We start from the raw sequence: 14,328 nt of genomic DNA, 5'->3' as shown, positions 1-14,328 counted from the left end.
GCCGCTCCGCTGTCGTCGGTGGAAGAAAGGGGAAAACTCGGCCTCAGCCTTACCCGTGCGGCCGGAGGGTCCGGGGGGCAGCTGAGTGGTTAGCAGTGCAAGGGATTGATCATACGTTGGTTTGTCATTCCAGGTGTGATAGCAATGCCTGGGTGAGTTAGGAAGTCTTAGGAGCTCTGCTGGGGTTGATTACAGGTAGCTGCATTTATTTATTTATTTATTATTTCAAGAGACCTCAGAAAATCAGACTGATTAAAGGGGTCGCTTTGCCCAAAGTTTGGCTTGTCAATTGTGCTAAAGCTCTCGATGAACCATATGCTTTCAGAAATGCTTACCAGAGCTAAGTTAAATTAAAAATTCAGTTTTGACAGGAAGCTACATATGTGCAGTCAGAATTAAAAAAATGCCTCATGTCCTTTATTTCAGTAACACCACGGGAAAGATGAGGAAGGAAAAGAACGTCCACAGTGTTCATGCATGTCAGTTTTATTTCTCCTTGGACTAAGATAAAATATGAACAAGTAGAACAGAAAAAAAAAAAAGATAGCAAATATAAGAAAGAGCATCTCGATCTGTGCATTTTTATTTATTTATTTATTTATTTCTGGGAGATATTCTAAGTGTGAACTGAAGGAGTCGCTAGATATCCTTGCTTTTAACACTAGGTGTTTTTAAAGTGCTCCAACAGTCAAATCGTCTGATTGAATTCCCTGCTAGACTGCAGAACTAGCCATTCATGATACTTATTTTTGACACTGCAGTTATGCCTCCATCTTAAAGAAAAAAAAATCGATGATGTTTAATAATCCTTTCACAGAATGTACATTTCTTTTCATCAGCGTTTTACAGTGTTTTAAGTAAATGCATGCAGAGAAAATCATAAGCCATAATGATAAAAAAAAAAAGTTACTCTGAATTGCTAGCACTTTCAGGGATACAGAGCACCAATATTAAAAGTAATAAATTAAATGCTGCTGTTACTTCTTTACATGTCCAAGATACACAGATGTCATTTAAAAATAAACTGGAACTCACCTTTGCCATGCTCTCCTTCTGATAGATTCCACAGACTATTCTCATTAGCCTGGCATCATTGGTATTTATTTCTGTAAGGTCAGGTTTATTCTGTGTTCATCTATGAACATCTATGTGTGGGGGAAGTCTCTCAGTGATATTTTCTTTGGTAATAAAAGGCAACGAGGGAGATAAAGGAGACAAAAGATCTCTGTAGGCAGAATATAGAATAAAATGAATTCATTTCCTTGTGGGGAGTCTAGGAATTGTCTTTTAATATTTGTAATAATGCTTAAGTAGGTTCAGCAAAGGCTTCACTTGGATTGCAAAGTCTGACAGTCCTGGTTCAACATATTTTAATGGTAACAAGCACATAACTGATTGTATTTCCGAGAAAAATCTGAAGTAGTCCAGAGAGTGAGTTTATCTTCTTTGGAACACCTGGCCAAAAGACAAAAGTCCATGGCTGCAGTTGCAGATATAAACTCAGTATCCCATTATCAAACTAGAGAGTGCTATTGTTCTCACTGAGGACCACAAAATGACAAACTACATACACCTCTCAGTACAGGGAGGAACAACAATACTTCGATAATACTAGAGTGAAAGGAAAGCTGTGTGTGAAAAAAAAAAAGAGAGTGGCAGAATAGAGTGCAAAATACAGACAGGTAAATCCACAAGTTACTGTCTTTTTAAAAAATACTGAAATTTCAAGCAAGTTGGACGAAACTGAAATACAAGTCCGTGCATTCAACAAGGCTGTTGTAGCGCTGCCTGTTCCTGTTTACCTTGCAGAAGCAGGCTGGTGCTCCGTAATCACTGATTCCGTGGCAAGTTCCTAAGGACAGACAATATAAAAACTACCACATTTATCCTATTTCATGCATTAAAGTGAGTAAGTAACAGTTAGCGAACGTAAATATCAAGATCTTTTTTTAGCCTAAACGTTGCTCTGACAACCTGCATGACTTTGTTGTCAGCCTTCTCTTTCACAACTCTAAAGCTAAGTGATTTCGACCCAGCCTGTCAGCTATTAAAATGTATGAATTGATTTTTATAAAGCCGATTCCCTTCTCTCCTACAGCCCTCTCCTCTCCCTCCCCATCCCCCGCCACAGCTCCTTACAGATATTGCCCAGAACAACCGAAATACTAATAACAATTAAAAACACGTATATAAAACCGGGCTGTTTTTTTTTTTTTTTCCCTCTGAGAACACTAGGCGATCAGATCAGTTGCATAATAGAAATTGGGAAGGCTGTCTGGCAGGCAGCCTTAAGACGAGAAGAGCTATCTCAATTTCTCTCACTTAATCTTGGCTTCGCGTCAGAAGCTGTGCAGCAGTGCAGTAGAATGGGAGCACGGCAAAAGCTTCGCCAGTAAAACGGCTGGTGCTCATTGACTCTCGCTATGTGGCGATACCTCAGCGGTTTCTCGAGCTGGATTACCTATTGATTTTCCTCCTTTCTTGCCTCCCAGGTTTACTCGGCTGGACATTGTGTGTGTTTGGATTTCTCAAGGATTCTCCCCCGACTAACATGGATGTCCCACCATTCCTTGCAGTTGAAGGTTGCTCCTTGGCGCAGTGAATGAAGAACATGCAGGGATTGCTAATGGGTTTGGGAAGCGTAGACTCTCTCCTCTGTCTGTGACCATGCCGTGATCGTGTCTGAGGGCCATCAGTTTACGTATCCTCATTCTCACCCGACCGGGAAACCTGACGGCTTAGAAGGGGGAAGTAAGGCAGCGCGTGTGTACATAGAAACATCATGAAGATTATTTCCCCTATTCTAACTAATCCAGTCTTCAGATGCACCATTAGACTCCTTCTTTGCTTACTGTGGATTGGATATTCTCAAGGAACTACACATGTATTAAGATTTGGTAAGATTTCCCGACACTTTTTTATTGTGCGTTTAAGCCTGAATGCGATTTACGTAGGATTGACTCAGAAGGGGGTGCTGGGGGAGAGCTGGGACGTGCTACCGGAGTCAAGCACCGAAGTCCCTGTGCATTTTGCATCCGGAGGGATGAATTGCTGTGTGTTTTTTTCTGTCGCTGCAGCTCATTGTAGCCGTAGTAACGGCACGGTGATGATAATTATAATAACAATGGAGAGAAAAATGACTGGCAAACGCGTTTGCCTAAGGCTCTGCGGAGCTTGCGTGGCTTCCTCGTAATGTACCTTTTTGTTTCCATAGTAGTGGAAAGCACGGCTAACACAGTGCTTGATCAGTTAAAATCTGTCAACTAGTTGTTAAGTTTCGGTCGCGCGTCCCTGCTCCATCCGAGCCGACTCCGTATGGGCGCGACGCTGTAAAGTGAGACCTGCGGGCTGGCTTCCCGGGCAGCGTTTGCCACTTCGATGGCCTTTAGGTTTAAACAAGAGATGGTTTATGCCTTGCTCCGTGATCGCGAAAGAGTCTTTCCGGCACTCTTCAAAAACACGGCTTTTATATGCGAGGAAAGTTCTAAGAGGTCCAACATGCCCCCATCCTACCCACCCTCCAGAAAAAAAAAAAAAAAAAAGAAAAAAAAAGAAAAAAAAAGAAAAAACAGCGAGGGAGAGGGAGGGAGGGAGAAAAAAAACATCGATCGGAATGAAATTTCAAGGTGAGCAGAGCGGTTTCACAGTTTAAAGACTATCCCACCCGGACCATGCAACTAACCTTAACAGCTCTGCGTGTGTCCGCGCGTGTGTGCGTGTGCATAAGAAAGCAAGCGAGGGAGGAATTTCGGCCGCTGTGCATCCTCTGCAGAAGTTTTACTGTAAGCAAGGGGAGGACGGAAGGGAAAGTAAACTTCACTTCCGAGGCGGGATGTGCTGGCCGGGGAGCGCCTCCGGGCCGAGCCCCACGGTGGGGCCCCCGCGCACGGTCCGCGCCCGCCCGGACACCGCAGGCTCAGCGGGCAAGGGGGCACCGCGGAAGTTGCACCCTCAGACAAGCGGCATCCTCTGTGCCTGCCGGCAGCGTGGCTGGAGGGGGTGTTACAGTGGCTGCTGTAAGGTGTTAGGAGCCGCTACAACCCTTTCCGTGGGGCACTAAAAGCTCTTGTCTTCGCCTGGGAGTAGCGCCTCTGTCTGCCTCTAATTTTGCTTAAATTCCCCCCCGCATACACTTTTATGTGGGGAAGGTTGGTAATGACGAAGAAGTCACCATGCTGTTACTGATCTCGTGTGCTGAATTCCTAGTAGCACTTATTTTCTGCTTCCATCTGATCTAAAGGTGGTGCTTAAGGCACGTTGCTCCTAGCAACCGTCTTCAGGAATGCTTGTTTCTTTGGACATGGCTAAACGGGTCCGTATATCATTGCGGGACTTATTTTGCATTCAGTCTGCTCCATAGTCATGGCCGTGAAATTAGCGCCGGGGCTGCTTGCGGTCTGGCACTGTCCAGCTGTCTGTCCTTCCCCGGACCGGGATTCGTAGACGAGGCCGAGGTTCGGTATCCAGAACCCTTGAATTACCCTCAAGGGTAGCTATGTAAACAAGCATCTTCCCGGCAACACCATTAGAAAGAGGTGAGCATTCCTCCTTTAGGTTAGCATCCTCTCTGAACTGTTGGTCTAACGTATCTGTAGAGACAGCCCTGGCGAGCAGCATTTTGGCAATGATTCGAATAATCAATAATCCCGAGACCCAAGGCTGGTGCAGCGGGACTCCGGCACCCAGTGACATGGTGGCACAGGAACGTATTTTTCTAGTCTAACTTCCCTTCCGAACTGCCTCCGGGTCATCTAGTCGGTTAACGGGTTATGCTAACTTCATCGTTTGTAGCAGCGAAGTATGAGCCTGCTTCTGAAGCACGGACTGCTTTTTCTTGTCTGTAAAAAGAATTGTCGCCAACCCAACCGTGAGGCTTGGAAGTAAGGGATGGTTGTTTAGCTTATTTTAGTATGGGAGATCTTAGACGTAAGAGAGCCCGAGGAAGGCTTTCTCCCTGCTCAGCCGGGCCTGTTGCACGTCCCTGCTGTGAGGAGTCTGGGTTTAGCTCGGTCCAGGTGCGGAGCGACTCTGACCGCCAGAGCCGCCCAGCCCCTTCCCCAGAGGGTGACATCTATGTGCGTAGGGCATGGCGGGGAGGAGGGAAGGAAGAGGGAGATTTGTGGAAGAGCTTTGGTTATTTCTGAGAGGGGAATTCCCTGCCGTCCCCTCCGGGCTCCTGTGCTGTCTCTTCCAAGTGTCCTTGCGACCAGGGGACTGGGATGCCCGTGCCTTCCCGTGGAGTCCTTCCCGAGAAGCGAGGGCTGAGGAGATTCCCTCCAGAAGGCAGCCTGCCAGCCCCCGTTCTTCTTCCTCAGCCAGCAGCACTATGGCAACGGGGGAGAGCTTGAAGCCTGCCAGAGCTGCAGCCCCCTCATTCCTCCTGTGCAAATTAACCACCGTGGATTCGCATTGTCCTTCCCACGGCTTCTGTCATTGTTGGGACTAGCCAGCACGTCCTTCTCTCTCTCTCTCTCTCTCTCTCTCTCTCTCTCTCTCTCTCTCTCTCTCTCTCTCACACACACACACACACACACACACACTCTCTCAGATACCTTTTAGCAACCACACAGGGAAGTCGAGCCGCCTGGGTCAAAGGCAGGGGGTTAATTTTGCCCGTGCCTTATGGAGCAGGCATGGGGAGAGGCTGGTGCGATGGCATCAGTCACTCCCTGGCGGCACTCGAGTGGGGCAACGTGGTATTTGGGCATCACACCACCACCCTTCCTAAGTGCCACCTCGCCTCATGGGGCTTGCGGCCAGCCCCCCTCCTCTGCCGTTTGTGAGTCGCTTCCCACGGGCAAGCCCAGGGACCGCTGGGAGTGAGGCTTGTACCCACCACACTCGAGGGTTTCAAACAGGAACAAAAAACATTGCTGAATTAAACCTAAGTGTATACGACTGATGTGGATAAAGGCCGGGTCCCAGATTGAGGAAGGAGAAAAGCAGGTGACTAGCATTTGTCTCTCCATAGCTAAGTGTGATGGAAACCTTTTCCTTATCATTTGGCACCGTACAAAAGCCCAAATCTGTGCCCGTTGGCGATCCGCTCCATTATCGGGGATTGCGTCTCGTAGCTTTCCCATTCGCTGCTCCCGTGGAAGAGCAGAGCCCGGCGGCAGCTCCCGGGAAGCCCCGGTAATGCGACCGGGCCGGGCCGGGCCGGGCCGCCGCTCTGCTCCCCAGCCCCGGCCCCGCCGGGCCCCGCTCGCTTCTGTCTTTGCTCCCCTCGGGGCACCCCAGCACTCGTGAGGCTGAATGAACAAGCCATTAAGAGCTGTTAGCCATCAGCAACTCTTCACCTGTGTTTACACAAGCCAACCTCGTCTTGCCCAAGGCAGTAAGACGCCGGGCTACTTAAAACCCCTATTTTCTTCCCCGTTCCTATGCTTTCTCCTTCCTTTGGACTACTCTAAAATACTCTTTATTTAAATTACCCGCTTCGGGCCTTGTGTCTGCTGCCGAAAACAATGCGGAACAAAACCCTGCCCGTCCTCCCTACATCAAAAGTTTGAATATGGAGCGGTGAGCGGGAGGTGAAAGCGGTTTGGCCCTTGCGTTTCCTAATTCCCGCTCAGGTAACTCAAGTGAAAGTGTGCGAAGGACTAAGGATCCTCAGGGAGCCCACTGGCCTGCTAAGAGTTTCCCCACGTTGCCGGGCATTTTTTCTCCTTACTTCAGCACATTCAAAAAGAAAAGTAAAGCAGAGGCCCGTGTCTGTAGTCTTGCCTAGTCGCTGATTTGGCGTTGTGGGTATTTCCAGTGAATCCTGGCTTCAAGCAGATGAGTAAAGGGAGATGGGTGTTGCGGGTTAGAATGGATTATATATATAAAAAGGGGGGGGGGGGGGGGGCGCAAGGTTAGGAGGGTTCGCCTACCCCCAATTTAAAAACAAAATAAAACCAACAGGAAAGAGGTAGAATACTTTTCAATGAATGAAGGTAGAGTTTTGAACTCTTCACAAAATAATTTCCTACTGTTGACCTTTTCTTTTCTGAAGAAAAATAAAAAAGAAAAACAAAAAAGAGAAACAAAGCCAACGCACCAAATCACTACAAAACTTAACACTTTCCCGTTTTGCTACACAAAAGGAAAACAATAATAGTTGCAAAGCAGAGCTGTGGATGATCATGTGGATGATCTTTGGGATCGAATAGAAAACGACCTCATTCTCAAATCCATTGTGGGAACTTAGAGAGGGGAACTCTGCACTCTCTCGTGAAGGTGCGGCAGGGGTGTAATCTGCCATACTACTTAACTGAGCTCCTTTGACTCAAATGGATTGTGTTTATCTCCACAACACTGTTTTCCTGAGACAGGGCTTGGCAAAACCAGCGAGGAGGCCAGCTCACTGCGTCCACGGCTTGTGCAGTTGCCGGTGGCTGTCGAGCCATACGTTTCTGAGGTTCAAGTGACCATTTTTACCATCTAAAACCAGCAAAGACGTGGAAAAGCAGTGAGAGCTAAGCCTCTGCAAAAGGTTATGAGACAAGCTCAAGTGATAAATAGCCGCTGGGTGATCAACTAGAGATTTACCGGAATGGACATGCATTAGATCTCTTTGATGTGCAGTTTCTTTCCTTCGGATTTTGCACTGACACTCTTTCGTGGAAGGATGCAACCTTTCCGCGTGTATTTAAGAGAGAAACGAGAAAACGTACATAGCTGGTTTTGGTCGTGAAGGCAGCCTGCCTTCCGATCCAGAGTACGATGAATATCTGCAAAGTAAACACTTGTTGTAGCAGCCCTAGAGGTCCGTGGTTTGGTAATTCCAGCACTTAGAGCCAACGAATATTTTACTGCCAAGGACAAGAAGCTTTCAATACGTGTTAACATCCTCACGGAGACGAGTTCAAAATCAGTCTTATAAACAGCAACAGAAATCTTTGAAATAAGAGTAAGGTTAAGAGCCTCGGGAAGGCAGCAAGGAGGTGAGAAGCATTGTTATTGACTGCTCCAGATTAAACACCGCAGAGGAAGATTTCAATTTGATAACGTCACAGCCCTTCCTGTTTTTCTTTGCTGCTTCTGCTGACAATTTGGTAAGGTAATTAAATTGGCTGATTGAAGTCACAGTGGTCATGGGGCGATAAAGACCATTTGGATTTAATGGAATTTAGAAACAACAGTGCGCTGCACACAACTCTTACAGAACGAGAATTTTAATGACTCATTCAGGGTGCTGACTACGTAGAACGTCCTGGACGAGTTTAATTGAAAGGGCAAAGCAGATTAGCTGTATACAGTCTTTATTGCTCTAGATAGGGGAATTAGAATGATCCTTTTAAAAGACTCATTATTGCATTATCAAGATTTAATGTAGGTTAAGAAAGCTTTCATTCGTGTGGGCTGTCTGGAATCTCCTCAGATCCTTTCAGCCGGTGTTTGGAGCACCAACAGCTTTGTAAAAGAATTTTCACACAATTGTCCGATAGATTGGGTGGTGAGAAGTATAACTCACTATTTTCTGGCTGCTACTTGTCCTCTGAAGTGATGCAAAGTTCAAGTAATACCTGCTATTTAAATGTGGTCGACAAATGAAATGGTTTATGTCCCTGGAGATAAGAACCCAGAGAAAAAGAGATTTACTAGCATTTTCTAAACTAAAATGTTAGTTTTTATTTTATTTTATTTTATATTATTTTATTATTTTGTTTTGTTTTGTTTCGTTTTATTTTATTTTATTTTATTTTGTAGAAGAGAAAATCCCCTTTTGGTGTAGAAAAAAATAATCAAATATTTTGCAGTCATTGCAAATAATTGCAGCTCTTTGTCCCCTACTTAATTTATTTACCTTTTCTCTTTCTTAGTTTTAACCTTCACTCTCTTTAATCTCTTCCAGAGGAGCAATTACTAGAAGTTCTGTCAATAACGGAAAAGAGAAACTAGAAGGTGCCTTATTTCCATACTCTGCAATCTGCAAGGCAAATTAATGTTCCCCGAATAAGCTTTTTATAATGTTATGCTGTAATGTTTGTTGGAAGATTAGATTAAACAATATGATAACATAATATCATTATTCAGTCTCGTCTGAATTGGAATATGGAGAAGCAAAGATCACTATCATATTAATGCTTATAATTTTACGCTTTTTTTCCCTGAGTCTTTTGGGTCCTTTATTCTAGAGTAATAATAGTCTTACGTTTATATAGTGCCTTCAATTTAAACAGCCAGAGCTTTCAGTGGTGCAAAGAGAACAGAACAAACATGTAATGATCATTATTCCAATTACTGGAGCTCAGCCAGCTCTGGATAAACTAGGTGGTGTTCTAATACTATGTAAAACACTAAACAGAAGCTCTAAAAGTGTATTCTTAAAAGGTAATTAAAAGGTAATTCTTAACGAATTAAAAATACATATCTTTTTTTTTTTTTTTTTTTTTTTTTTTTGGTGGGAGCAAAAATTAGAATTGACCCATGGGTGTGGTGCTTAAGACTGATCTTTTTGCACCTGCTGAAAAGATAAATATAGATAAAATTTCGCAAGTGATTTGGATTAGAATGGATTCAGATTTCCTTGAAACTTATTCTTCTGTAGTTTTTTGAAAAGGCTACTGAAATAGAATAACTCATATATGAGCAGATTTACTAGTTATGTATCTTTCAAATAAAATACACAGTCTTAGATCATGTATTTTTAAAGTGTTTCCACTTCTAGGTCTTTCTGACTGGGCTAAAGAAAAACAAGTTCTTGGCTAGTAATGTGACTGATGTCTATGACAGGGATAGTTTGAAGCATACCTACATTATAGCCTTTGGATAAAAAAGCTGGTCCTTAAATAATATAACTTTGTTGTCAACACATCAGAAGATTAATTTATAGATTTGACAGAATTTCATCTTTATATTTGGGGAAGTAGAGTCATTCATTCATTTTTGCTAAATGTCTATATTATTATATTTGTACTTACATTCTCAAACTCTTTTAAAACTTGTTCATCAATAAAATGGTTATCTGGGTTTAAATGTCAGTTAAATTAGGAATGTTGATAATGTCTATTGATAGTTCAGTATGAGAAAAGCAAAACAAAACAAAAAACAACCCTGTTTGTCAGTCACTAATTCTTATAACTCAGTAACACTGACCAAAGAGTCCAGGGAGAGTATAATATACCTCCAGGATCTGTAGTTCAGGAGACTTCAAGATTTTTTTAATTCAATGTATGATTGATTTTTTTTTCTCTTCTTTTCTTTTATCTTAATATTTTAGTGGGTGTCTCTGATATTTCCCAGTCATATAACAACCGATCTGAATTTAAAGGGTGTAGCAAAATCTAGCACCAAATGATCCCTGCTGTATTTTTCAATGGATGAGTGGAAAATGTAATGTTGTTTTATGTAAGAACAAAGTAATTTTGGAAGAAAAATCCCCCCCCCCCCCCGCCTTTTTTTAATCTTTTGATTCCTTCACTCTTTTCTTTTTTCCTTATTTTTCTAATAGGTGAAATGCAAAATGATTACTTAACTAGTTAAAAGGGGAATGGTAATGTTATTTTACCATTCCTTTTTGAAAAGTCTTGGCTTTCCAAACTTTCTGGAAAAATAAAAATTAAAAGGCCTCTTTTCTACCTAAAACCAAAACTTCTAGTGCAAGCCGAGTTTTAGGCCTCCTCTGCATTATATGGAGAGTGAAGCTGGGAGAAAGATTAGATAAGCTTGGCTTAGAGTGGATCACTCTTGCATGGCAAAACTGGGCACCACAGTACAAAAAGGATGTAAAACTGTTGGAAAGTGTCCAGGGGAGCGTGACGAAGATGGTGAAGGGCCTAGAGGGGAAGACATAAGAGGAGTGGCTGAGGTCACTGGGCCTGTTCAGCCTGGAGAAGAGGAGGCTGAGGGGAGACCTCATCGCAGTCTATGGCTTCCTCACGAGGGGGAGTGGAGGGGAAGGCGCTGATCTATTCTCCTTAGTCACCAGTGATAGGACCCATGGGAATGGTGTCAAGCTGAGGCAGGGGAGGTTAAGACTAGACATCAGGAAGAGGTTCTTCACCAAGAGGGTTGTCGCACACTGGAACAGGCTCCCCAGGGAAGTAGTCACTGCACCAAGCCTGTTGGAGTTTAAGAAGCATTTGGACTGTGCACTTAGTCACATGGTCTAAAACTTTGGGTAGACCTGTGTGGTGCCAGGAGTTGGACTCAATAATCCTTATGGGTCCCTTCCAACTCGGGATATTCTATGATTCTAACTGAGGTTGGATGAACCCTGCTTTTCCTGACATAAACTATATAGAGGAAGTGAAGGTGGATGGATCAGGTTTGGTTTTTCAGGATGGTTTTTCTCCCCAGATTCTGAGTTTTATTGCCACACTGAATTCAAATTCTCAGATAGGAATCTAAGAGGGAAAGATAAATTTGTCAATTTTGTCAACTCAACAGCTTGTTCCTGACATAAAAATTTAAAAACAGCAGAACAGAATGCTCACTCATTCTGCTCAAAACACACCAGCAAATGAGTGGTGCATGTTTTCACAATAGGTAATCACAATCAGTCCTATAAATAAGGACTTTTTTTTTTTTTTTTGTGAAGATATGTATTTATCTGATTGCTTATTCTACAGAAGCTTATTGAGCAAACTTTATCGAGCTTGGTTTAAAAGATATAGAATTACTCCAGGTTTTGAAAAGCATGCCATCTTCACATTTAGCTCTTTATTTCCAGTAAAATATTTCAAATTAAGTGTTATATTTCTCTGAATACAAAAATAGGTATTACTTTCAAGTATGGTTTTATTTATTTATTTTTTGTCATAAGGTAACTGATGCTGAATTTAAAACACTTTTATTAAAATGCACATTTGTGTGCATATACACTCTTAGTAGGTAATAAGCTGGGTAAAGTTATTAAGGATTCCTTTAGAACTGAACATTTGGGCTTTTATACTTCTCCAGGAGCTAAATATATACCAGGTATATCAACCAGCTCATGAACTAAACATGTATCAGCTGTATGGATCAGCTTATATTTATGCTGTTATTTAAAAAATACTGTTAGTACATGACTTACAGAACAGTCCATGATAATAAAAGAAATAATAACAGTAGTAAGCATGATACATTTACATAAAATATCTGAGTCTCATAGTTCACAATGTTCAACTTTCAGCTTTTTTGTAGTTTTTTTTTTAAACATGTAATCAAATATTTTAAGTCCTGCCTCAACAGTTCATGTTGTAAAACCTTGAAGAAAGTAGTTCTTTTAGTTGGAGACAGAACAAATCTTCTATTCCTACCTATATGTTCAGTGTCAGTACTTGATCTTCAGTCAATACAAGCAACCTAGATTGTCAGAGAAATATATTCATTGATAGTGTTAAGAGGATTTATGTTGTGTGTTTTTATTTTTACACTGTATGTGATATGAAATCTGCATGCACTAGGTAAATTTTCTTACATGTTAATCCTTCACAGCTACATTTTATGGGTCAGATATTGAAATAAGATAAATTATAGTACAGTTTAGGTATGATCCTTTTCTAACTTTCCATTCAGGTCAGTGGCTTATGTTAGTACAAAATTAAATAAGAATCAGAGTTGTATGTTGTTGGACACTGTTTAGAGAAAAAATGTTTTAGATCATTCTAATGCTAAAGCTAAGCAATTATGTTAACATCCATAGAAACCTGTTTATCCTAGGAATACTCATTGCCTGAAAGAGTTGGTGATAGAGTATTTTTCCTAAGTTGCATGATTAGATTAGCTACGTTGAATAAATAATATAGTGCTCTTTAAATCAAACCATTTTGCTGGTTTACATTAGCAAAAAATCTCACTACAGAATCTGCCTTTCCTTGATTTTTTTTCCAATTATCTTTTAAGATTGCACTACACTGTTTTTACACCTAAATTTGTCATTTATTTGTTTTCATTAACAATATTTAGCAATATACTATAAAAAATTCAATGTAGTAATTTCAAGAAGTGTTTTTTTTTTTTTTTTTTTTTTTTTAACCTGGAAAGGGCATACCCATTACCCATTGACAGAAGGCACTGTGGTCCAGGAGCCCCATAGAAGCTATTTTACAGAACAAACATTGCAAAACTGTTAGGAACTTTGTGGTATGTACAAGTATACATGAATAGCAATGAAGCAAATGAAGTTTACACATTCTGTAAAAGGAGTTTATTTTTTGAAGCAAAAACTTCATTGTTATTCAGCCCCATTTATCATATGAGGCACTAACAAGGTAAATCTTTGAAAAGAAATTCCATGTTGCCTATTCATTAAGGAATTACGTAAACAGGTATGTTAAGGAAATTAAAATCAGAGTGCTCTAAATCAGGGGCAATAATTTGCTCTTCAAATGCTGCATCATAGTAGTTTCTAACTTTTTGTTTTTTAACTGAAACATTTATGTCCATCTTGCTATACACATTTTACTCATTTAAGAAACTGAAAGTTGTTCATAAAATTCATACAGAACTTTTAAGGGATTATCAGCATGCATTCAATTATTACATAAATAAGTCATCGTTCTTGTTTCATATTTTGTTGCTTAACAAGAAACAATATCAAGACTCAACCCTAGGGAATCTAATTTGTAAAATTATATTTTCTGATTTTTACTGTACAATACTGTTTACATTTTTCATGGCTTACTATACTTACCAAATTTTCCTGTACAAATATGGGTAATTTTTTCATTCAAATTGAAAGAGGAACCTAAAACAATTATCTTTTCTCGTTAATAATTATGCATTTTTTTAAAAAAGTATATATATTTGCTTAGAACTATCTAGTCTTTCTGGTGTTACATGGCATCCATATACGTGTCTTTCTAGTCTACGTAAGAATGACCATTTGATATTTCACAGAATCACAGAATCACAGAATGGTTGAGGTTGGAAGAGACCTCTGGTGATCATCTAGTCCAACCCCCTTCCAAGCTGAGTCACCCAGAGCACATTGCACAGGATGGCACCCAGGCAGGTTTTGAATATCTCCAGAGAAGGAGACTCCACAGCCACTCTGGTCAAAGTATTTCAATCTCTGAAGCTGGAAAGTTAAAATATAACTGTGCAAAATGTGCAAAACGTAAGACCAGTGACTAGTCGTAACTAGTATGATGCAAAAGTGGATTTATTCTTCTTTTTTAAAGAAGATATATTATGCACTGAGCAAGTATGTCTTGCTGATTTTTAAAAACTGTACTTTTGTGTGAGTCCATTTTCAGAGAAGTGTGATCTTTGGCTAATAGTTTTTTGGTGCTCATCTTCATACCTTGAGCTATTTTAGACAATGAACTACTTAGACATGTCTCCAGATATCCCTGACTACACTACTCTGTTTGTTTTTTGTTTGTTTGGGGAGTGTGGGGGGGAATCCATAGG

General features: G+C 41.4%; 1 protein-coding gene and 2 long non-coding RNA genes across 12 annotated transcripts in view; 2 read left to right on the top strand and 1 right to left on the bottom strand.

Annotated features, from left to right (window-relative positions):
- Positions 1–364: 364 nt before the first annotated feature.
- LOC308192572 lies at positions 365–3,815 on the bottom strand. Its single transcript, XR_013948900.1, has 3 exons — positions 3,683–3,815; positions 1,036–3,509; positions 365–501 (listed from the first exon to the last, which is right to left on the bottom strand). It is a non-coding gene; the product is annotated as an uncharacterized lncRNA (long non-coding RNA).
- The window catches only part of GRIK2 (glutamate ionotropic receptor kainate type subunit 2), a 407,268-nt gene continuing 395,300 nt past the window's right edge, over positions 2,361–14,328 (top strand). For 8 of the 10 annotated variants that reach the window (XR_013948894.1, XM_080586280.1, XM_080586277.1 and 5 more), the window contains exon 1: positions 2,766–2,897. Coding sequence is in view for 7 of the 10 variants with exons in the window: in XM_080586280.1 (XP_080442406.1) it covers positions 2,783–2,897 (115 nt within the window). In the remaining 3 variants the exon portion in view is untranslated. Of the gene's footprint in view, positions 2,702–2,765; positions 2,898–7,909; positions 8,040–14,328 lie in introns of those variants that run through there. The other 2 variants (XM_080586284.1, XM_080586283.1) reach the window with 2 other exon arrangements.
- LOC308192576 lies at positions 7,917–13,203 on the top strand. Its single transcript, XR_013948906.1, has 2 exons — positions 7,917–8,044; positions 8,840–13,203. It is a non-coding gene; the product is annotated as an uncharacterized lncRNA (long non-coding RNA).

This window comes from Anser brachyrhynchus (genome assembly GCF_964034855.1).
Source record: "Anser brachyrhynchus genome assembly, chromosome: 3".
NCBI lineage: Eukaryota > Metazoa > Chordata > Aves > Anseriformes > Anatidae > Anser > Anser brachyrhynchus.
This window is presented reverse-complemented; position numbering and strand designations above follow the sequence as displayed.